The sequence below is a fragment of the Cebidichthys violaceus genome, unplaced genomic scaffold (genome assembly GCF_023349555.1).
Source record: "Cebidichthys violaceus isolate CVI_PGR_0920_01 unplaced genomic scaffold, fCebVio1.0.p SCAF_12, whole genome shotgun sequence".
NCBI lineage: Eukaryota > Metazoa > Chordata > Actinopteri > Perciformes > Stichaeidae > Cebidichthys > Cebidichthys violaceus.
In genome coordinates, this window is record NW_027176285.1 from 6,442,916 (window position 1) to 6,467,269 (window position 24,354).

The 24,354-nt window shown below is 41.3% G+C and overlaps 1 protein-coding gene across 1 annotated transcript; it reads right to left on the reverse strand.

Annotated features, from left to right (window-relative positions):
• Window positions 1-743: 743 nt before the first annotated feature.
• Window positions 744-23,888, reverse strand: chd1 (chromodomain helicase DNA binding protein 1). The gene is made up of 36 exons (XM_068706022.1): window positions 23,554-23,888; window positions 21,924-22,038; window positions 20,911-21,118; window positions 20,023-20,148; window positions 19,679-19,875; window positions 17,737-18,011; window positions 17,191-17,416; window positions 16,312-16,412; window positions 16,029-16,207; window positions 15,744-15,868; window positions 15,333-15,549; window positions 15,077-15,166; window positions 14,743-14,933; window positions 13,224-13,412; window positions 12,324-12,486; window positions 11,594-11,746; window positions 11,381-11,452; window positions 11,140-11,289; window positions 10,052-10,200; window positions 9,727-9,823; window positions 9,536-9,631; window positions 9,273-9,449; window positions 8,997-9,157; window positions 8,866-8,907; window positions 8,653-8,786; window positions 7,646-7,784; window positions 7,310-7,460; window positions 6,933-7,055; window positions 6,652-6,795; window positions 6,248-6,553; window positions 5,957-6,088; window positions 5,567-5,745; window positions 4,639-4,738; window positions 4,488-4,539; window positions 4,142-4,400; window positions 744-2,355 (listed from the first exon to the last, which is right to left on the reverse strand). Exons 2-36 carry the CDS (start codon window positions 21,974-21,976, stop codon window positions 2,073-2,075), a joined length of 5,439 nt encoding a protein of 1,812 aa, XP_068562123.1. The 5' UTR covers window positions 21,977-22,038; window positions 23,554-23,888; the 3' UTR covers window positions 744-2,072.
• Window positions 23,889-24,354: the final 466 nt, after the last annotated feature.

A 24,354-nucleotide genomic window follows, 5' to 3' on the forward strand; every position in this document is an offset into this window, starting at 1 on the left:
GCTAATATCGTTCTTTATGTATGAAACGCCAGAAGAGGTTATCAAAGGTGCAAGGGCAGTGATAAAGACCAATACATCAGATCAAATTAGACCTCAAGCACATTGTAGTTTTTCTCAGTTGCTTCAGCACCATCTGCAAATGGATTAGTGTTTTCAAAACAGTGTGAAACTTTCAAACTATATATACTATATCATTTTCTCACAACACATGCGTCTCCGGTCACTTTCACACAGATTTCAAAAGGTATCATACAATTATCTTCAGTTGTGATGTATCGGTTGGCATGTAATCAAAACCAAAACAGTGCAGCCGTCATAACTTTGCAAAACACAAACGTTGCTGAAACTTGTCACATTTTCAAATTTAGACCACAAGTGCAGGTGCAGACCTAGCAGGAGTCGGAGGCCGGTACCTCTTATACTGGATGTGGACAGTGAAAGGAAGACGCATCAGTACACTGCTGCTCTGGTCAGAGGGAGGACAGTCACGTGTTCCTGTTCAGCAAATAAGCACCATGAGCATTCTGCAGAGACCTTTAGTTTGTAGGTGACCCTGCTGAGAGCACATAAAGCGATCTGCTGTTTCATTCAAGCAAACGTCACGACACAGAGACGCACGGCCAGTCAAACTCTAACCGACGGTTATCTGCAGCGATTGCGTCGGCTCGGCCATCGCTCGGTCAGCAGAACAAAATCAACCTCCCGTGTGTTCAATCCGGCAGAAGCAAGCAGTCGACACAGTGTTTAAGAGAGTTGGTACGAGTGAGTACAGTGATTGATTTTAATGGCTTCATAAACAACTATATAAAACAGTTCATAAAAACTCATGCACTTTCAGTGTAAAGTCATTTTGAAATATAGAGGAAATTTATGTACAACAGTGTGAACCGTAACAGTGACTTCATTCAGTTGGGTGGTTCACCACAAATATACTTGGCTGCATAGAAACATTGACATTATTGCCTACGTAGAAAAGAAAACTGAACGAAAGAAAAAAAAAAAAAAAAAGTGTAAAAAGTGGAGCTTAAGATCCAACAGGTGCTTCTAGTGAAAGACAACCGTCTTTTTTCAGACTGATTTCAAAAGTCAGTTCCTTCCAACTTACTGATTTCGACACACTGAGGCAAAAGAGCTAAGCACTACAGGATAAAACTGAGAATCATTAAAGAACTTTCCCTTTACCAAAAGTAATATTCTGAAAGCATCGTCATGAAAGAACTATTATACAGGATACTCACTCATAGAACGACAAAAAAGCCTGAGTTGATGGGAAAAGTCATAATAAATCCAAAAAGCCTGAGGAAAAAGACCACTGATTTACTATTTTACAAAAATTTACAACAGTGTAGCTTAAGGAAAAAAAACATGATACACCTTGCTCTCCAAAAAAAACAGAAACAATCCAGGTTATTTTATTTTTTTTACAGCTAGGATATGTTATTAAATAATTCACGCCTGGTGGAAAATAGAAAACCTGCTGAGGAGAATGAGAAATGCTGTAAATGAGGTACTTCAGGTGGTGAGCCTGAGCCCGGGCTGGATTCAACCAGACACCTTTACATCAACTTGTAATGCGATTCACGTGACACCGACTTCTCATCGCGTCAACACTTAAATAAGGTAGATAATTACATTAGGCATGATCGAGAGACAGAGACAGACACACATAGAGAACAGTCATTTACAGGATCCAGTGTCATTGGTTGGTGGGAATATGAGGCAGCACTCAGGGTCAATTCAGTTTCCAGAGTTAAAAAAAAGTTTATAAAAATAACAGAAAAATGCTGCTCGCTGTTGAACACAGCGACGCAGCTTTAAACTCTTTAATACAAAAATATGCTTTGAATTTTTTTTTCATTATTATTTTATCCTGCCTGGTTTGAGCCGCTCCCTGGCGTTCGTCTCCCGGGTTAGCGAGATGAGCTGCAGCTGAAGCGAGGAGAGGACCGCCACGCTGAAGTGACTCGAACACAGCGCTTCAGACGGCTTCTGGTCCGAGTCCACAGTCCCTGTAAGGCATCTGCTGTGTTGATGAGTCTATGGCTGCTACTGGCAGACCCGGGCAGCTCCTGTTATGTCTTGCGGCTGCTCCAGATCTGCTCTGGTGTGCTCTTGTGGTCCGACGAGTAGTCGAAAGGCGAGCGGTGTCCCATGGGCGAGCGGGAGTCATAGGGCGAGCGCTGGTCCCGGGGGGAGCGGGGCCCGCTGGCCGAGGCCCGCTGCTCCGCCTGCCAGTCTGAGTGGTAGCGGTAGGAGGAGCGGTGCTCCGAGTGGGAATGGTCCTTCACGTCCAGCCGGTGGTCTCTGCTGGAGCGGAACTCCTCCAGCTTCCTGTGCTTGCTGTCATTGTAGTATCTGTACACACACACACACAAAGCATCGGCATGACTCGGCAGCAAAGAGACACTTGGACAACAAAAAACACAAGTATTGCACTAGGGCTAGACCAGCACGCGGTGCTTCAGCCCCTCTGTTGCGACTCCCCGAGTCTACATCCACACTAATACGTTTTAAAACGGAGTTTTAACAAATAGAAACGATCTCCGTCCACACAGCGTTTCAGCATTGTTTTCAAGATGATCTCCGTCCAGACTAAAATGTCTGAAAACGAATATCACGTGACTCTTCACGTACACCCGGCATGCGGCCGGTGTAAACAGGAAGTAGATTGGTTGCTTAAAGCCGCTAACCATGACTTCAGACGGCCGCATCGTAGGTCCGCTGGACACGGCGCTCACTAATCGCTCCAATAACAGCTGCTTCCTCCGCAGACATGCAGACTTTAACTGAACAACAGCTGCTAGTAAAGAAAAAAATGGATAAATCCCCAAAAAAGAAAAGTCACGGAGGAAAATAGAGTTTAATTCTGCGTGGATGTATTAATTTGCTTTCACTGCTAACGATGCTGGCTTACCTGTATGCTTGATATGTGCAAAAAATGTAGAAAGACACTTCCAGAAAAAGCACACAGTATCAAGCTGGAGATGAGCAAAAAAGAGCAATTTCTCAACTGCTGCAGCAAACTCTCTTCATAAGTTTGATAATGTAATAACAGGTAAAATAGGAACAAAATGTTAAGAATTTGTCTTTATTCTTGTTCTATATTTTCATAAATACAACAAAATATAGTTTTTGTATATATAATATAACTATATATAAAACTTTAAAAGTTGTAATATCAAATAGCTTTGTAGCTATATAATAGACGGAATTTATTTGGTGAAAAATAGAACAAAATGGCTCTTTGGACAGTAAAGGCTGCCGACCCCTGGGTTAGACAATAAGACCTAAAGTCTATATGAAGACAAATTAATTCATACTTTGTTGACTAAGTGAATTACCATGTGACCATTAAAGATGCTAGCTGATTTGGAAGACATGGGGACTTGGCTTTGGTCAAACATTCACTTCTTGAACGTTGCTGCTGACTTCATACTCATGGTCATACACATGATGGATTTAACCTGTTTGTGCATCAGGTATCGTTGCAGCTGGGCTGCTTATTAGCACTTCAACCACAGCACCCCTGCACGCAAGGCACTAATGTTGAAAATCTGAATTAGCATCCCTGCTCACTGGGGCACCAAATGTGGATTAATCCGCCAATTATTTCCTCCTGATTAAATACCACTTGCAAAAAACTACAGTGCCCAGCTGCTTGAGGAAATTACTGAGCCTTTAGAGAAAAAAAACGTGCAACTTGTTATTAGACTTCCTCACAAACAGCTTGACCTCTTCCATTCTAGTGTTGAACACTGATCAGCCCCCTCCTGCTCACCCTGTACACTCACGACTGCTACCCCGAACATGAAGAGAACTCAGTTGTGAAGTTTGCAGATGACACTACTGTCATTGGCCAGGTTACAAACAACAACGAGACTTCATATAGAGAGGAAATCAACAACCGTCAGAGTGGAGCTCAGAGAATAACCTGCTGCTCAACGTCAGTAAAACCAAAGAGCTGATTGTTGATTTGAGAAAAAAAAAAAAGGAGGTGAAGACGCACACCCCCATCTACATCAATGGAGCTGAGGTGGAAAACAATGATAATAATGAAACTTTTCTCTTGTATATTGAACGGTCTTAACAGGGTAGAAATTCAAAGTGTATTGTGTTTGTGAAAGAGGCACTAGTCCCTCACCTGTCCTGTCTGTCTCTGTCCCTGTCTCTGCTGTCTGGTCTGTAGTGGTCTCGGTCTCGGTGGTCTTTGCCGTTGCTGAAGGATGAGTACGGTCTTTTCCTGGATTCCCCTGCTGTGGTCTTCCTGTGGGACTCCGAGCTGTGTCTCTCCTTACTGCTGCTGCTCTCGTGGTATCGACCTGAAGGCGGATGCCTGTCGGAGCTGTAGCTGTCCCTGCTGCTATCGTCCTGGTGCGAGTTGTCCTTCAGCCTTTCAATATCTGAGGACCAAAACCACAAATCATCAGTACACGGTGTCAACTTACTCTATATAGTATCCATGTACAGCAGAGGGAAACTGAATGTACCTGCATGCTTAAAGCCGTGGGTGTTTATACTTCTAGTGTTCTGCTCCATTGCCTGAAGAAAGAATCGTCGTCATGATGAATTTCTATACATGTCATTAAAGGATGTCACACTGTAATCCAAAGTAAGAATGACTACAGGGCCGTCACATACCTGGGCGTTCTCTTGTCGTTTCTTGATTGCGTGCTTATACAGTTTATGTAGTTTCCTGGCGTCAAACTCAGTGAATTTGGAAACAAATATCCACAGGTTTCTGTGAAAGACAAACGCCATCCTCTTAACATATGGAACATATGAACCACGGTGCAAGACATTGACTAGAGGTGCAACGGATCATGATTGACTGTTTGATTATAACAGCTGGTCTACAAGGATCTGACTTGGTTATAGTCATCTAGTGTTTTTGTCTTTATAAAAACAATTAAAATGCTCTGGAAATAAATATTGTATTTTTATTGATTAAAACAAATCTTGTCATTACTGTTTTAATGATGGATTATAATCTGCCTTGAGGTAGTGTAAACAGATCATAATTCATCTCTAATATCTATTTATGTTGTGAAAACATCTTCAAACAACTGGATCTACTCAAGTTTATCACCAACACTACATCTTAGAAGATTACACGTGTACACATCATGATATCATAATGTACCTTCACCTAATATTTGTTTTCACTGAACAGAGCCTGAACACATCACAATGTAACTGAATGGAACCTCGGTCTGTTGGCTGTTAGCGGTGCTGCCACCTGTCTGTCAATTCAACCCTTCTTACATACAGTCTATGATTTAAACACTGACAATGGTACATTGGGAATGGTGACTAGAAAAGCATAAATGATGTCCTGATCTCATATTTGACTATCGGTGGATAAAGATGGTCAGTAAAGCCTTATTTCACACTGTGATGGTTAACGTTAACCGTGTAATTAATCCACAGTTCACATGCGTGCTGAACCGGGAGAAGGGATCCGTACGGATCGAAAATAGCCTGTTACACCACTAACACTGACCCATGTTAAATCTCCATTGACGGTCAGCGTAACTCAGTGTGTGTGTGTGTGTGTGTGTTTACTAACTTTCTCCACTGTTTGATCTGGTCAGGATTGGAATACTCCTTCAGACACTCAGTGATGTGGTCTCCAATCTTGATGAGGCACTGTCTTGTATGTTCGAGCTGCTCGCGCTCCGACAGCCCTTTCTCCGGTCTGTCCAGCTGCTTCAGGGCCGCTTTCACCGGCCGCATCCTCTCTTTGCACTGCAACGTTCATGCAACATGTTGAGCATCGCTCATATTTCTATCATGCTGCTATTCCATTAGTCATAACATACAACACTTGCATACATGCAACATGTAATGGTTTTAACAGTATTTATAGTAAGTCTCACTGCGTCTCTCTGAGTCTCACGCTGTATTTTCCATTAACTGAACGTTGAACCAAAAAGATTTGGCTATCAGTGAAACATACCACACTAAAGGTCCTCTGGTCCAGTTCCTCAGACTCCTCAGATACTGGCACATTCTCCCCACTTGCTGTAATATGGACCGGCACATCAGAGGCTTTCTTTGTTCGTTCTCGTACCTCAGTCTTTACTTCGATCTGATGAAAAGGATTAAGCATGAATTTCAAACCAATCCATCGTCTTTTGTCCTTAACTTATTTACTCTAGCAGACTTCAGCAAAATTATGAATTGCTTTAATGAATCTATGGTCCATAGTCGTAACGGAAATATCTCACATATGGAATTATTATTTCACCTTTTCCATGCTCTCCTCCAGTTTATGTACCGCTTCCAGAGGCTTTGTTTCTTTTTTCTCTTTTGGCTCCTTTGTCTCTTTAATGTCCCAACTTTCCTCCTTCTTCTCCTTCTTGCCCTCTTTTTTGATCTCTTTTTCTATGACCTCCCTCTCCCCTGATGAAGAAACCTCCTCCTGTTCAGGCTCCTCATCTTCTTCTTCGTCGTCGTCGTCGTCGTCGTCGTCGTCCTCCTCCTCCTCCTTCACCAACACCACCACCCTGTCTGCTCGGCTCCGTCTGCTCGGCACCTTCACTGGTGCCACCTCCTGAAAGGGTCGAAGCGCGTTACACATCAACTCCAAAGTGAAAACAGGAATAATTCATTAGTTAGTTAGTTAGCAGTGTGAGCGGTATAAAAATTGACCTTTTCCTCCTCAATTTCCTCCTCGTCGTCCGACCTCTTGTCTGACGGGGGATCTGAGGACGTGCTCTTCATCACTTCGTCTGTCTTAGCAGGCTTCGGATTTTTGCTCTTTTTACTTCTTGGTTTCCTCTTCCGTGAATTAGCCTACATACATACAAAGAGGCGTGGTAGATTCTGGTAGACATACATTTTAATCTATCCATATTCAATTTGAAAAGGGAAAAAAAAAAGCATCCTAGATTGTGATGCAGAGGAAATGCCACATGTACTGTGAGACTTACTGTCCCTGCTTGTTTCTGTGCTTCTCTTTTGGCCAGGTCCTTGCTTAGCAACTTGATGAGGTAGTCTGCTCTGGTCTGGAGCTGTTTGGCCTGTGGCTTCTTGTCAGGGTCGTCTGGTAGGAGCTGATCAACAATGAACAGTAAAAAAATAAGAATTCAGAAACAACTGAACACTCATACATAATACATCATTGGCACTTGCTTCTGTACCGATATTTGAAAGGAAAAAAATACAAAATAATAAACAAATATTTGGCTGGCCTGTTCAAATAAACAGGTGAATATGGGGAAACACTTAGGACTCTAAAATGAAGACAATATACATGCCCCTCTATGATCACATAGGGAGATTAGATATGGTTTATGCCTGAACTCACCTTGTGTGTGAGATTGAGGTCCGGATCCATCTTGATCATCTCCCAGCTGCCATAACCGTACTCATAGATTCCTATGAGGAGGCTGGAGTCGTCCTCCTTCCCCCACTCAATGTCAAAGTGTGCTGCCTTCGAGTGGCATGGAATCATATACCTATAAAGCACATATAATTAAGATTTAGATATTCAAATATATTTGGTCATTTTTAGCAACATGGTCGCTTGATATATGAGAGCGTATGCATCAATAAATTATTGGAGACTTCACTGACCAATAAAAATAAACTGTGGTGCCCAATTCTGTCGAACAGAAATCATCTAGTTTATTGGGAACCTTACTTCTTTCTCTCCTCGGGGTCAGCAGGAATGGCCTTGTGGAGTGGAGCCAACTCTTCCTCGTGGGAGATAACGAGCTTGGCATTCACCTGGACTCCAGAGATCCTGAATGTAGGGCCCTTCACCTTCCCTCTCCTGCCTCCTGGTGGGCAAATAACAAAGCTCTTAAAGTTTCATACTTTATGAGCCATTTAATCATGCAAAAGACAACCAGTTTAAGAAATGATTCACTGTACCATGCATGTTGAAACTATGGCCTATAGCCCTATCGATGTGTGTGCAAACCACAGTTTATATGCGGTTTGGAAAATTGCATCCCTGGCCTGTGATCAGCAGATGATAAAATGGATTCCTATTTACCTAAAGCATAGAAAACTATATTAGGGTAAGAACTGTGTCTTCCCAAGCCGTATTTAATCAAGTCATACATCTTTAAAAAAGCTTCTTCAGTTTTATTGTCATTGTCAATTGAAGATTTTGGGGTTTCGACTGTTGATTGAACAAATTTGAAGAATTCACCTTGGGCTAGGAGAAAATGGAACATTTCCCACAATTATCTGAAACTTGATGGACTAAACTGATTCCAGCCTTGGGAACTTTGTTGCTGGTCTTTCCTCCCTCTCTAAATCCCCCATGTCCTCAAAAAAAAAAAAAAAAATCAATCAATCAAATTCTTATAGTGAACAAAAAGCATTCTCTCTCTACCTGATGGCCAGTAGAGAGAATGCAAGTTTAAGGCACTTGCACATGGCTTCACTTTTCAGAACCTGAGTAAAGCAGAATAACAGCATGACAGGCTTTAACTTTTACAAGCCCGGTCTACTACTGAACTACAAAGCTGTGATGGAAACTGAGTGTCAGAACGTGTTTTGTTGGCAGCTTCAACACTCACAAGTGATGAACAAAGGCATTAAAACACATTACTACTGATAATCAATTATTGCAGCTCTAATAGAGCTGCAATAATAAAAACATACACAACCTTCCCATCATGGGCTGATTAATGTTACCTGAAGTCTTCTCTGGTCCACATGGGTTTTCTCGTAGTGTTCTCACACAGCCGTTGTGAACGGTCTCTGCTAAGCGTTTCAGATCATGTTCAGACTTATCCACAAGTTCAGCATCACGAGCAATAGCATCCAACCTGAGTGACCAAGACACTTGTTGAGCAGACTGTGTGGCATGTTATTTTTTTAATTGTTAAAAACAATATGAGAAAATACCTCTCCAGTGGTCCTCCAAATTTTTTGTAACTCTTGACAAACCTGTAAGAATTCACGGAGATGTAAACAGGGAAATGTGAGGAGAAGTAGATTCAAAGGCACCCTGAGAACTCTGGAGTGTATATAATCACCTCCGAATCTCAGCGTCGCTGAAGCCCTTGATATTTTCTCGTGGAATGGTCCGAGGCCGTCCTCGTTTCTTTGGCCTTTTTCGGTCTGACGGGGAGTCGCTGTCAGACCCAGAGTACCTCCTGTTCCTGCTCTGCCGTCCCGAACCGGCGTTAAAGCTCGTCTGTTAACACAAACCAAGAAAATTGCCTGGAAGTTCACCAAGAACCCAAAACACCACCGAGTAGCACAGACATTATCATAAGTTGTTGTTATATTTAGCAGGACTGCTTGGGTACCTGTTTGGCACAATTCCTCATGCGTGGCAGCAAGTAGATTTCCTCTAGCTCCTTCTGTCTCTCCTCCTCCTCCATCCTCCTCCTCTGCTCCTCGGGAATGATGTCGTCCCAACTCCGATGACTACGCTCAGAGTCGATGTCTATTTCCTCTTCGTCCATCATGGAGAAGTTGGCCACCTGTACAGGTCAAGTCACAACTGTAAATGTTAAATTGCTAAAGAACAGAACACCACAACTTAATGTGTATACATTTCGTTTAATACCTTGAACTGAGACAGCAGTTCTTCTCCCACTGTGGAGGGTCCAGGATCATTTTCCCTGGTCTCAGCTCTTTTGAGGATCTCGTCAATGTCCATTTCCTACACAGCAGAAAAGGCCATGACATGCCACTCAAATATATTTCAGAGAAAAGTTGTGATTATACACATACATCATTCAGTATATAACTACATACCTGAGGCTCCTGCTCCTCACCCTCTGGCTCTTTGAAAAGCTCCTCAGCACCAAACTTCAGGATGGAAGACAGCTCCTCCTTGTTGAATGGTGCTGAACTGTATGTCATAAAAGACACGTCAGATAACAGCAAAGTGTAGCAGAGTACAAACACTACGGATGAAATCACTTGATTTTTTTTTGGGGTGGATAAAAAAGGCTGCACTCTTCAACCACATGACTCGTCAATAATAAGGTTGTCAACAAGCACCAGAAGTTTGAGTTCAAGAGGGAAGTGGGCAAAAGAAGGAAAGGCAGTCAGGCAGCAGGAGGTATGCGTTGCTTGCCTGGAGGGAGCAGCACCGGTGTGGAGGACAGTTTTCCCTGTAGTGTCCATCCTCTGGATGACAAGGTGATCCAGCACCATTTTCTTCTTCGCCCTCTCAATGATTTCCTCCTCCACCGAGCTCTTCGTCACCAAACGGTATATATTCACCTGCCAGTCCACAAGCAAACGGTGGAATATGAATATAAACACATTGTAGTAGATCATTTATATTTATATATATATATATATATATATATATATATATATATATATATATATATATATACCAGGGATTATCTGAGGAGGGCCAGACAGGCCAATCGCAGTGGTGGAATGTAATTAATAATATTTACTGAAACACTACTTAAAGCTAAAACGAGAAACTTTCATTTAGTGCTGATTTTGGCGGTCCTTGTGGACAAAAAGCGGTAGTGTTTCCGAGCACCAGAATCCCTTTAGAAAACCTCTCAATTTACTGCCGCAGGGTCTGAGCTGAAGGACTTTCTGGTTAACCTGCATGATTTTGTCACGCCAAATCTGACCCAGTGGTACTGATACAAAAAAATTAAAATGACTATATAGGAATAGCCAATCTTTTCTCTGACGGTGTCATTTACTTATGTAGGTTATATAGAGGCATCAGGACTACATTGAGACCGCTTCATAACAGTTTGAAGTTCCTCACAGTAATTAAGTACCACAAAGTTTGGGTACTTAATTTTTTTTTTTTAATTGCTACTTTATACTCCACATTTTGTTGCAAACACTTTAAATGTAAAGCCCTCCGAGGCCAATGTGTGCTTTTGGACAAATAAATGGAATTGAACTGACCTAAAGGCTTTCTAACAGAGTATTTTTTAATTGTGGCATTGCTACTTTTGGTTAAGTAAAGGATTTTTCTCAACACCTCTCAGCTGAGAGGAGCTGCAGTTTTTGCTAATGCTTACATAACATTTCTTTTCGCTGCTTCACACTCTGTGTTCCTCTGGTCTAAGTCTTTCATTGTGAGGTAGCTACAGCTTCTGTTAGCCACAGTGAACATGTTGTTAATAACTACCGACTCCATGGTCCATAAATGCAGCAAGGTTTATGGCTGCCGTTACTTACCTGTCTTTTCTGTCCGATCCTGTGGGCTCTGGCCTGGGCCTGGAGATCATTCTGGGGGTTCCAGTCCGAGTCAAAGATGACTACCGTGTCAGCTGATGCGAGATTGATACCCAGACCACCAGCACGCGTTGATAACAAGAAGCAAAAATCCTGGGCAAACAATTGGAGGTTCATCATACATGATACAGTCCTGGTGTATTCAAATAAAGCACATTTACTGCATACAGTGCATAGGACTTACCTCTGAGCCCTCGGCATTAAAATGATCCAACGCCTGCTTCCTCATCTCCCCTTTGATGGAGCCATCTAATCTCTACACAAATTTAAAAAATAACGTTCAGAAATATGTAGACGGAATTTCATATTTCTGCTGCACTGGTCTGCTTTTGTGGAGCATATCTGCGTACGTGTGTACAGTATGTCAGATTGTTACGTGAGCAAAGTGAGTAACTACCTGAAAGAGGAACTGTCGGCTCTTCAGGTAATCAGCCAGGATATCCAGCATCCGTACCATCTGGGAGAAGATGAGAACTCTGTGGCCTCGCTCCTTCAAACGCACCAGCAGTTTGTCCAACAGAACCAGCTTCCCACTGCTGCGGATCAGTTGCTGTCAGAGGAGAAGAGTGGCAAACAATTACTGGTCCATCCTCTCCAATTAACATTAGGAAATGAATATACACTCAACTGTGTTCATTTGGTATGAAATCTGTGAGAGCGACAATACATCCGGGTATAAGTATACAGTTTGAGCAGAAACAGAGCAAATCCAAGCGCAAGCAGGGGCTATTTTTACAGTAATTTTTTAGGAGTGTGAGGATGGGAATTTGAGGGAAACCATTACAAAATCTGAACGTGACACGTCTGATCAAAGAGCTGCATAGTTTTGATCTTACACACCACCGTTTCTAGAAAATCTAAATGTAATTGTGATATTTAATGATAGATTATAGGATATTAGCCTAATACTCACATTTCCATTCATTCATATATATATATATATATATATATATATATATATATATATATATATATATATATATATATATATATATATATATATATATATATATGAATATATATGAATATATATATATATATATATATATATATATATATGAATATATATGAATATATATTCATCAGAAACCCTGATGTTACAACAAAATAAAGTAAATTAAACAGACCTGTAAGGCTTCAGCTCTGCTAAAGAACTCAATGTCATCTGGGGGCTTAATCAGGTAACAGTGGTTACAACACTTCTTCAGCTCCATCATGATGTTCAGGAAGCCTGACGTGCTGCCTTTGGTACCTTTACTCAGAGCCTTATAGTTCCTGGTCAGGATCCATCTGATCACAAACACATAAACATACATTACTATACTATAAATTATAGTTGATTGATCTGCAGCCAATCAAAACCTAACCCTCATATTTCACATATACAAACATGTTAGTTTTACTGACACAAAACATGTCGTCGGTGTAGAAGTTCTTCAGCGTGAGCGATGAAGACATGAAGCTCGCAATTTGTAGCAATTGCAAGTCCAAAATAAGCCGTGGAGGAACAACCAACATCATTACAGAGTTATTATATTGTTATTCATTGCCATGCATGCTGCACGAAACAAAACAGCTTATTTAAACTAAAGTTGCCTCGACTCTGTAAAATGTAGTATTGCGTGAAGGTAAATTATAACGCCATCATGATGTGTTCAAATGTAGTCTTGTGAAATTTCGATTTTGGTGAGAAACTTAAATAAAAATAGTTGTTTGAAACAGATGTTTTCACAGCAATATAAAATAAATTAGAGGGGGAACTATGACATGTTTACCTTCCTAACACTGGCTCTAAGCAGCTTATAATATATTATTAGAACCAAGATTTTTTTTTTTTAATGCAAATAACCATTGTAGATGACTCACAAAGTACAATCTGAATCAGCCAAGAAAATTGCAAATGGTGCATCTCTATCTCGCAGCAAAATTAGATTTACTAGAAATAAGGACAAACTTTTCTGTGCATCACTCAAGCAGATGTCATATCTACATGTTTTTGTATTAACAGGGACGTGTCCAGCTCTTACTTGTAATACTGTTTCTGGATAGCGCTCATCTCCACTCTGAGGATCTGCTCCACTTTGGCAGGAAGAGATTTCTCCACATCCTTCTTGACTCGGCGCAGTAAAAAAGGTTCCAGCTCTTTGTGCAAACTGGTGTAGCCCGAGTCCCTGCCTTTACCATGCGCCTCCTCGAACAGCTCCCAAGAGTGAAACCTTGAGAAACAAGACATACAACACACATCAGTGGGGGTGTGGCAATACAGTTATCTCATGGTACAAGATACAGAATTAAATTCTTAAAACAAAATGCTTCAAACTGACGAAGTGTCATCAAGTGTCTAATTGGCTTGTTTGTTTCATTAAGTGTTTCATGATGTATTGCTATATACCACCTATACTGTACATCAGGACCTTTTCAGCCCCAACTGATGTTGACTTAAGTGACAACACTTGAGGTAATTCATTGGACTTTACACAGCTCCCTTTGGAGACCCAAAGGGCGATATAGAACTTTAAAAGAAAGTACTCCCCAAGACCTGTAAACACACCCTTGGTGTATTAAATCAATGGAGTTCTTCTAAAACAAGCTGGAAAGAATTTCACTGACCTCTTCTAGTGCACATCACTGTTTGCTGTGGTGAAAAGTGTGCTCTTTTGCAGTTGACAGTGGCATCAAGGAGTACTGCGATGAGGGCTGACTGATAATCGGCTTCGATGCTCAGCATTTTCACGATTATTTCACCTTTTTTTTTTAAATGTATTTATTTATTTTTTTAAATTTGAAATCAAATAAACTAATTGTAAAATGCACTACTTTGGCTCTGATGCAGTCACCATTCTGGTCTCACTCAAAACCCCGCCCACGGCATTATCTGAACGGCTACGCGTCACAAGTAATAGCATATCAACATCGCTTTTGCAACATTGCGTTATGAATGTAAGGCAGCAGATATTGCTGAAGTTGCAAAAACACCCAATGTTTCCACAGGTAACATTTTGCAGAAGAAAGAAAAAAAGAAATCGCACAAAAAGAAAATAGTAGTTACCAGATGTTCGGTTCTATGAGTAAGAGAACTACAAGTAGGGAACAGTGAGTGAGACCATAAGACATTCCATACAGGAGATGTAGGCTAAATAACGCAGACATGCCGATGCGCAGGTCTCACATGAACGGTTCCACGTTGGACCCGTTCATGTGAGTCACTCTGTAGAGAATCCAGACTGCAGTGTAATTCATAAAGTGTCATATACTGGATTCATGATCAAATCAAGTGTTTGTATCACATCTACACTCTTTATAGTCACTCCACCAGGAAAATTAAGCCGTGATCAAATGACGTAGTAGACATTTCTCTGTAGCCATTGAAAGGATCCAGCAAGAGAACACACCGTTTGTGTGACGTTTCACACAGCATCGCTATAACAATTGCCTACATGGAGGGGGTGCTATCTGCAGTGGAAAACGAAATTGAGAAAAGTACCTGGTTCTAAAACTGCGTTGATTTTAAGTTAGTATCTAAGCATAACAATTGATATGGCTTACTTCTCGGGCATAATGAAGTGCAGCAGAGACCAGAGCTCTTTCAGGGAGTTCTGCAGTGGCGTTCCTGTGATCAGAAGCCTGTGATTGGACTTGAAGTCCATCATGGTCTTGTAGAGGAGGGAGTCATCATTCTTCAGTCGGTGCGCCTCATCCACACCAATGAAGGCCCAGTTAACATTGCCCAAAAATGACTGGAGAAACACAAATGTTACAAGTTTTACATATATTAATATCATGCTGCACTTTACCATTTCATGTGTGTCATAAATAAAGGCAATTAAGTGATAAACTGCAGCAAGCACATATTCCATTATTAAGTGAAGCAGCTGCTGACCTTGTCTTTGAGAAGAATCTCATATGTTGTGAGAAGGATGTTAAACTTGAGTCTCTTGCTATGGACGTGGATCCACTCATGTGTCCTGATCTATTAAATGAAAACACAAGGAAACATGAAAAATATAACAAACTGATGCTTTTGCTGCTAGTATCCATTCATCTCAACCTTCAATTCCTGGAGAAGGAGACAAGGAAATTGTATCAATAGAGTTGAAGACCTTGTGTTTGTGAAACAGGTGTTTGAAGCAACGTACCATATTCCTGCTGCTGATGTCTCCCAGATAGACCACAACATTCATCTGAGGAGACCAGAGCTGGATTTCTCTCTGCCAGGAGGTAAGTGTAGAGAGAGGCACAACCAGCAAGAAGGGTCCAAACAGTTGGTGATCATTTAACAGGTAGTTGAGGAAGGAGATTGTCTGGATGGTCTTCCCTAAACCCATCTCATCAGCAAGGATGCAACTGTTGCCTCTATGAATGAATACAGAGCAGAGGAGAGAAACAGCATAAGCTCAGATCGTGGACCTGCTACTCACTGCCGAGGGATGGTGCTTCCAGCATATGACTGCGGGATATATTACATATATAACCTCCCCCCCCCCAATAATTACAGAATGGACATTCAGATGATGCAAGCTGAGGATTAAGGATTTCTTATATCATACTTGCACCAGGAGTGAGCCATCCAGTTCAAGCTGTCCAACTGGTAGTCTCGGAGCTCCAGTCCTTCACCTCCTATGTAACTTGGCTGCTTCTTCATGGGCATAAACCTGGGTCTCTGTTTGAGCACCTACAGGAAAGAACAACAGTTAGTGGTAGTCAATGTTTCAGTCAAAAGTCAAAGTTCAGTTTATTTCAGACTGGAAACTGACCCAGAAGACGTCACACCAAGCTAAACTAAATTCAAATCACTCACTCAAGATGTGATGCATTATTTGGCAGTGTATTACCTTGCAGTCTCTGGATGGAATGCTCTTGGACTGGTTTCTGCTCATGTAGTCGTCGATGCATTTCTGGAACTTTCTGCCGATCAGAGCGCCGTCTTCCCAGCTACACTCGGAGTATGGTAAACCCTGCCACTTGCATAGGTAGTCTGGGTAACCAGCCGCTGACTTCTGGTTTGAATGTCCTGCTCAAAAGGAATTCAGGGACTTATTTAGTTGCACAAATCCAATGACATCAAATGTATTCGGAGTAAAATGCTTCAAACAACAAGTGAGGTAGAATGAGCACCTATGATTCGCTCTACAAGCTGGTACTGAGAGTGAAGGTCATCCATCAATTCTTCCTGACAATTGAAATACTCTATATCCTCTGGTGAAGCCGCCTTTAACCTGGGGAGAGGACAAAAAGCATTAGAAAATAAGCCATGGCCTTGTATTCTATTTCTTATCAGCGCCAAACCAACTATTTTCTCAGACGGTGCAAAATAAAACTCATTTTCATCAGCAAAAATGGACTCGCTTGTTACCAGAAGATGACACTTTAAATCACACAAACACTGACAGTGCTGCACCAAAAGACGAACCAAGGTGACCCACTAAAGTTTCTATATCCCATTTAAATAAATGAGGCATGGAGACACTACAGGGACAAATGCGATTAAAATGTTAACCAATGGAGACGGCCAAAACTGCCATCAGTCACCTGGAGCAGATGGTTGCATGCGGTCTTGTGGCATTACAGTTATGTCAGTGGATTACACTGCCAGTTACACTGAACACAGGTTCAACTGGAAAAAATGGGGTTTTATGTATGTATTTATGTTTTGAGACATTACATTAACAATTGTTTAAGATATAAATGAACAAAACCTGTCAAGAACAGCTAGAGAGGACAAAGATAGAGATGGTGACATTTGGTTTGAACATTAGAATGAAAATGGTTACGATTAGGTATGGGTTTAGCATAGGTAAGGTCATTGTATTGACTAGGGGGGACACAGATTTAAGATTACTTTTGTCATGTGGTTGTCATCATATTTGTCCTAGTAGTCTGTCCTCTAGAGGGTAGTAGAAGACTGACGGTGTGTAAAACAGGTCTTACCGTTTGTAAGATTGTAATTAAGTTTCATAAAGGGTGACGCTCTTGGTTTATTAAACAAGCTCTCACCATCTCTTTTTCTCCTGGTCCTTCTTCTTGAAATTGTCCAGTTTCTTCATGCCCTTGACGTTCTGTAACTTGAGTGACTCCTCTGTCTCCCAAGTGTTGTGGATATGGGCCCAGTTCTTCCACTTTATTAAATACTGGATCTCACCAGGCTCCTTGATGCTATTGAAGTTGGCATTGGGGTCCCCGTCTGCTTCTACAGCGTATACAGTGGTTACACTTCCTGTTGCTGTTAGAAAAAAAAAAAAAAAAGGAATACTGTGAAACATATTTCTATAATCACTCTTACAACTGGGGTGAACCCTTTTAGTTTTTTTTGTAGTTTTCTTTACAGAGAAACAGGAAGTTCAAGCGGTTTGGTCACACTGGATTTCTAAGTCGACTTCCTGGCATCTCCTAACTTCCTCTAAAAAAAAAAAAAAAAAGTCTAAATTCCCTCAGTCTCCATACAACTCTTAAAATGTGATGACAATCCTGAAATTCCATACCTGGCTAAACACCTGTCAAGAGTTACAGTTAAATCATCAATCTTAGCACTGTGCCCTTTACCTCTTTTCCTTCCTATCCTGCCTTCCATCACTTTCTCCAGTGTTTCAAACTCGTCTTCCTCAGGTTGCGGGACATCTTCACCCAGAACTTCCACCAGGTCGTCGGAATCGGTCTTCAGCTCCTCGTCCTCCTTGTAGCTGATGTTGACAGTGGCCTGTCGCCTTTGCCCTGCAGATGCCCCCTTCTTGTAGCTATCATCGTCGTCCTCAGAGGAAGAATGCTTCTGGGATTTCTTCTTCTGGTTGCTGCTTTTCTTCCCATTCCGATAATTCATCCTGAGACATGACAAGAGATGACAAAAAATACATGGCCAGAGTTAAACTCACACCACTCTTTGTATTCCTTTAAACGGTCATATGATCAATACCTAAACGGCTGAGGTGAGTGACCACTACAATGGGAAATAGTTAAGAGAATAATGTAACCCTGTGTACCAGGCAGTCGAGTTTTAACTGGATGAGATTTTCACAGTACAATAACCATTACAGACAATATCACGGTTTCGTTATCATTTTTATTTTCAGTTACAATGATTCTTAAAGGAACAGTGTGTAAGATTTAGTGGCATTAAGTGGTGCGTTAAAGATTGCAACCAACTAAATACACCTCCGCTCACCACTTTCTTTCCAAGTGTGTCCGAGAACTAAGGTAGGGATCGGCATCTTCAGGATTTTACTACTATTTATTACTACTAGGAGCAACTCTTATTGATACTCATGACCATGTGTATCATTTTTTTTTTTTTTTTTTTTTAAACGAATAAATTCAGAACAGAATTTGTGTATTTCTATTTTAAATATAACTAAATATTGTTTCTAGAGCAGCAATAGTAAGCCAATACTTTATCAATACATCTGTTTATGAACATGTAAACAAAAGTGAAACCTAATTTAATTTGCTTTGTCTACAGTCTCATCCACCGATGCTATGTTTGCACAGACGCTCGCTCGGCCCAAAGCATTCTTTTTTTTCCCTTTTCTAAAAAACAAGCTAAAACAGAATCTGTCTGTAGTCTAACTGTTTAGCTCAGTTTGTTTTTGTAAACATCTTTGCTGTCTGAGACAAAGAGGACAGGAGGTCGGGCTGTGTTCTTCATTCTTTATAAACTTCACTCAGGAATGTCAGTTATTTTATTGACATTTTAGATTTGTTTCTAGGGAGTTATTAATAACTTTAAATAGTGACTATGCTGTTGTGAACATTTTACTCACAAATGTTTTATTGCACAGTAACAAACAAAGTTCTCGTCAACTCGAGTAATCTTTATTTCACCTGGTGTCTTCAGTGTCTCCACCGCAGCCTCTCTGACTTGTGCGTGTTTGTGCGTGTGTGCGCGCGCTGGAGGAGCACAGCCCAGACAGAGAGAGCAGAGTAGAGGAGATGTGTGCTGCAGCATGAAAATCAACTACACCAAAACATTTAAACTTACAGATAAAAAAACCAGCACTATTGTCGGGGTATATCAATACTCCGGTCTTTAATAATTTAGCACTGGAGCCCGTTTGATTCGGAAATACGCAAAAAGCTCTCACAAAGAGCTAGCGTGTAGTTTGTCCGTTCTGGGCTGCTGTAGAAACATGGCGGTGCAAAGAAGGTGGAAGATGACCTGCTCCCTATGTAGATATGAATGGCCTTTTCTAAGCTAATGAAAACAATTATGCTGAGGGTCAGGTCGTTATACACAATTGAACATATAGCTTTGAATATAATATTCCATTACTGCCAATGAATCCCCCTAAATATTACACACTGTCCTTTAAAGGACTGAAAACAGAGCATGTCATATAAGTGAAGCATGTTAGTTTACATGTCAGCAGCACTACAGAATGTAAAATTAAACACTAAATAAGCAAATGTACAAAGTACTATAATCACAAATTTTAATACCAGTATAGTGTTACAACCCTACCAGAAAGCCATTAAAGGGTAACTGTCCACTTACTTTGTTGGAGGCTTCCTGCTTTTGATTTTGTGACTAGGCTCATAGTCTGATGCTGTTTCGTCACTGTTGTCCTCCGCTGATGAGTCTGATCCAGAACCACTCCCAGATCCAGAGCCCGATCCGGAGCCAGAGGAGGCTGAATTTCTTCTCCTTTTGGATCCACTCGATGAGTCCGATCCATCGCTACTTGACGAGTCCTAGAAGAGATTATCATCAAAGACAGAAAGTTCATGTAAATGTATTGTGCCCCTCCAATTACAGAAATGTCAGCTAAGTAAAGAGATGATACCTCAAAAAGGTCAAGCAGCACAGAGAAAGTGGATTGGGAATCAATTTAAACAAACCTCATCAGATCCACTATTTGAGGAGCTTTGTCTCTTCTGCTGCTGCTGCTGCTGCTGCTGAAGCTGCTGCTTTCTGAGCATAGCAGATCTTTGCACTGCTAGGATACTTGGGTTGGACTTCCAGAACTGCAATCAATGAGTTGGGTGGAAAGTTACCAAAAATGTGTGAACAGGTTAACAAGCTTTCACTTGACAAGAGTCAAGCACTGTGTCAAACACCCAAAAAGGAACTGTGTGCCACTGATGGTGCTCTGAAAATGTGTCAAGTGACTAGAGCCCCTTTCACACAGCCCATTGAAGGCGGGACTGTTGCGGCGTTATTTCGCCTCACCTTCTGTCTGAAATGTATGAGAGGACAGAGTTGTTCCTCCGCTGAACCGGCAGCGGAGGACGTCATAGAGCCGAGCCGCAGCTGTGTGACCAGGAACAGCCGACACAACGAACCGCAGACGCTGTTGTGTTAGACGTCACGCCTCTTTTGTGTTCCTGTGATATCGACTTGCTATCTGAAATTGCATGCTGGGGCAGCATTATGCCACCGCTGCTTGGTTCCGTGCAAAAAAAAAAAAAAAGCCAAGCCGGAAACAGCGAAGTTTCTTTACGACAGTATTGTGGAGTTCAGGTCGAAGGTCAAAACCATCTGAACTCTTGAGTATTGCCACTCTGCATGTTTTCAGCTATTCCCCGCATTAGACATAGTGTTGCCATAGAGATGCAAGAAAACACTATGTGACATTTAACAAAAAGTTCCACACAAAGTTAAACACTTCGATGCCGGTTATATAACAGCAACTTCACAGTTAAGATGTAATGATCAACTCATTTCATTTTCTCCACATGTCCAGATTGAGTAACAAATAGGAGTCCATGTTTTGCTAATTTCTTTACCTCAGCTCCATCAATGTTTGACTTATTTGGTGGTTCCATCTTCTCCTTGGATTTCTCTCTGTCAGAATCTGACCGGCTGCCAGAGTCTGAGCCACTACCTGAGTCACTGCTCCCTGATTGGCTGCTGCTGCTGGAGGAGCTGGAACTGGAGCCTGAGGCGGAGCCTGATGCTGAGCCCGATCCAGAACCGGATTCATCATCAGAATTACTGTCACATTTAAAGAGAAATAATTAAACACATGTGTGTGCATTAGTAATTAATAGATGAATCATTCACTAAGCAAATCAGTTTGCCATACTGGACTGAAATGTTTTAATACCGGTGTCAATATAATACATGGTGCAAAAAACAAAACCCTTTTCTAAACCTGTTTGGCATTTATTAAACTATATTGGCATCTATTCTGGCACTGATAAATGGTGCAAGCTTGCAGCTTATGTATTTTGACAATGACAGGCGCTCCATCATTAATTTACATCTGCGTTAATGCAACTGGAGTGCAACCACAAAGGCAGGGATGTCTGTAGGGATGTATAATATATATGTGTGTGTGTGTGTGTGTGTGTGTGTGTGTGGGTGTGTGAGAGAAAGTGCATATTTTCAATCATTAAGTTCAGTGAAATTGCCATCACAACATTCAAGAAGTTAAATTCTGTCTCATTGCAGTATATATACACTGCTGTGTGGCGTAAACAACAGACTTGTTCAAAACAGCAATACTGTTAACAAAGGTGGCATTCCATTAGACTCAGTCTGTAACTTTATAAAAGACACATTTCAATGGAAATAAACTTAAGATGGCAGTGTCCCAGACACAGAAATGAGAGACAAGTGGTATGAAAGTATTCTTATCCAGTCTAATGTGTACAAAAAGGGTCTGATACACAGTTAATATAATCAATATATTATCAGCTGTGTCATCTGAGACTGGACTTCTATAAAAACAAAATATGTTATTGCTATCATCAAACTACTCTGATGCACTTTTGTAAAATCCAATCAGTTCATTTACCTTGATTCTCCACTGCTGTTGCTTACACTTTCATCCTCACTGCGACCAGCCATGTTGAAGTCCAAAATATAGACTCCCTCTGACAACCTGCAGTATTGTGTTCCACGTGGTTAACCTGTATGACAATATACACATTAAAGACGTTAGATATAATGTCTGGGAAAGGCCATGACTGTGCCTTCATCAAAGCTGACTAATTTCAGTAACATTATGCTTTCCCACAGTATGTAGGAAGAGAATCTGATGAAGCCGTCAGTGTGCTTGTTGACAACACTGCAGGAGCTAATGATCTATGCTTACACAGTCAAATGCATTTACGGCTCAGTACACCATCTCTGACCAACTATTGCTCCGTCCTTGTAGAGCTGTCAATACACTTAAGCACGAAATATTTTAAACTATTTGTGAGAAGTAGTTTAGGCTATCCGTTTTAGTTCTGAGAGACGTTAACTATCGCCATAGCTCACAAAAACACGTGTTTTTATTATTATTTATGAATAAAGTTAAAACCAGAGGCTGTGCGAATGGCAGCAGCTCCATGTAACGTTAGCTAACTGTTAACTTAACGTTAGCTGTATTGGTTTTTCTCACCGCAGAGGCCTATCAGGCCTGCGCAGCAGCAGCGTGTTTTCACATCCACACGAAGCTCCATGGGCACTCTAAACACTAAATAACGACATTAACCTTAGACAAGCCCAAAACAATCGCATAATAAACGGACTTATGCCAACCTTTGTGTCATCAAGTCTTAGTGTGGCTACAATTTAGCATGTAGCTAACTAGCTAATACCGGCTAATGACGCCAATATTAGCTATTGGCGGGGTACGTTGGCAGTAATGTATGCAGACACTGCCAACGCGCCAGACACTATTTTATCTACAAATTCCAAAGGAAAGCAATATACCGCAAAAATATAGACATTATCGTATTGGTACTAGCGGTTCGATTAATATCGGCCACTTTATTGCTACATGGTAATGGATAACGTTAACTAATTACTGTTTGCTAACGTTAGCTCGAATGTGTTGTGCTAGTATGATGATTTTCTGCGTTACACAATCATAACACTTGTAAAACACTAAAGCAACAGTTGGCGTTATAATTCCATAACTACCGCAACCATGCAAGTCGAACGTTAAATGGCGTGCACTATCTTTTATTTAACGCTAACGTGGGTTCGCTAAACATTAAGTGAGAGGAATGGTAGTCCAGCGTTGACTAAGGTTGCCAAGGAAAGTAGCGTTAGCTAACGTTATGAAGCACGAGGCTAGCACGGAAGCTAACAAAATGACAAAACTTTGCGCTAGTTCATCTTAGCAGGGACCCGCTGGAATGTTCACTTTCCGGTTATAGTCGATACCCGGCGTTTAGCAGTAGACGACATTTAACTATGCAAATGTCTGTGCAAGTAGTGGACCACAGTAGAGTACTGAACTTATTTAGTATTCATTATTAAACCCACAAAACCAAATTAGCTAACCTAACTTCACCCTCTTCCATCTTGTTTTCATTCGCCGCTCACTTCTCGCGGCTTTTACCACATCAACATGCAACGTTAGCTTACTTTCTCACTGAACTAGGGGCTAAGTAACTCCACGCTGTATGTTACCAGATGATATTTACTGTTACCTGGCAAACTCCAATGGAATTGTTGTTTAAATCCGCCTTTCCGCTTCAGAGATCCTTTCTTCTCTTATTTAACAGGCGAGCTAGCAGCAGCGATAGCTGACGCTACCTTACGCTAGCTAGCTATCTCCCAGTCAGGGAGATCAGCCCCGAACGATTCAGTTCGGAAGAACTGGTGCAGTGTTGGTTTTTACTCTCCTTCCAAAATCCGAATAAGTCCCCCTTCCCGATTTAGATGTAAGCAAAGTCTAGTGCTCGCTGGTCAACTGCGATTGTAGAAAGCTGGCATTTCAATCCAGGGTCTTCCGCGAACCGGCCTCCGCCATGACGCCGTAGGGTTCACTTCACTAGGAAACCCCGGACAGTGACGTAACGACTGTGCGCCTCACTACAATGCATCAGCAGCGAACATCTGGACAAGAAATACTTCTACAGAACAAATGGAACAACTCACTGATATGTTTACAAAAATGGAAATGGCTGCGAATGGGGGTATTGCATGAGGCAGGTGGACGGTGAATGGTGTATTTGAGTCCCGGAGCGGTGCATTTTAAAAATGATTGATCTGTAGCAAGAAGAACAAACATAATTGACTGAACTAAGATCGAAGAAAGCAAGGAAGAATAATTCAGTATGAAGTCACAGTGAGACCAAATATGAATTAAAAAAGCTAAAGCAAGGAAATTAGAGTGAAGAGTGGAAAGTAATCATACTATAAATGTCAAAAGATAGGGCATGTGGTGAATGTACTGGGTGACATAAGCAGCTGGATGTGCAGCCGATGCTATGTTTAATTAAATGTTG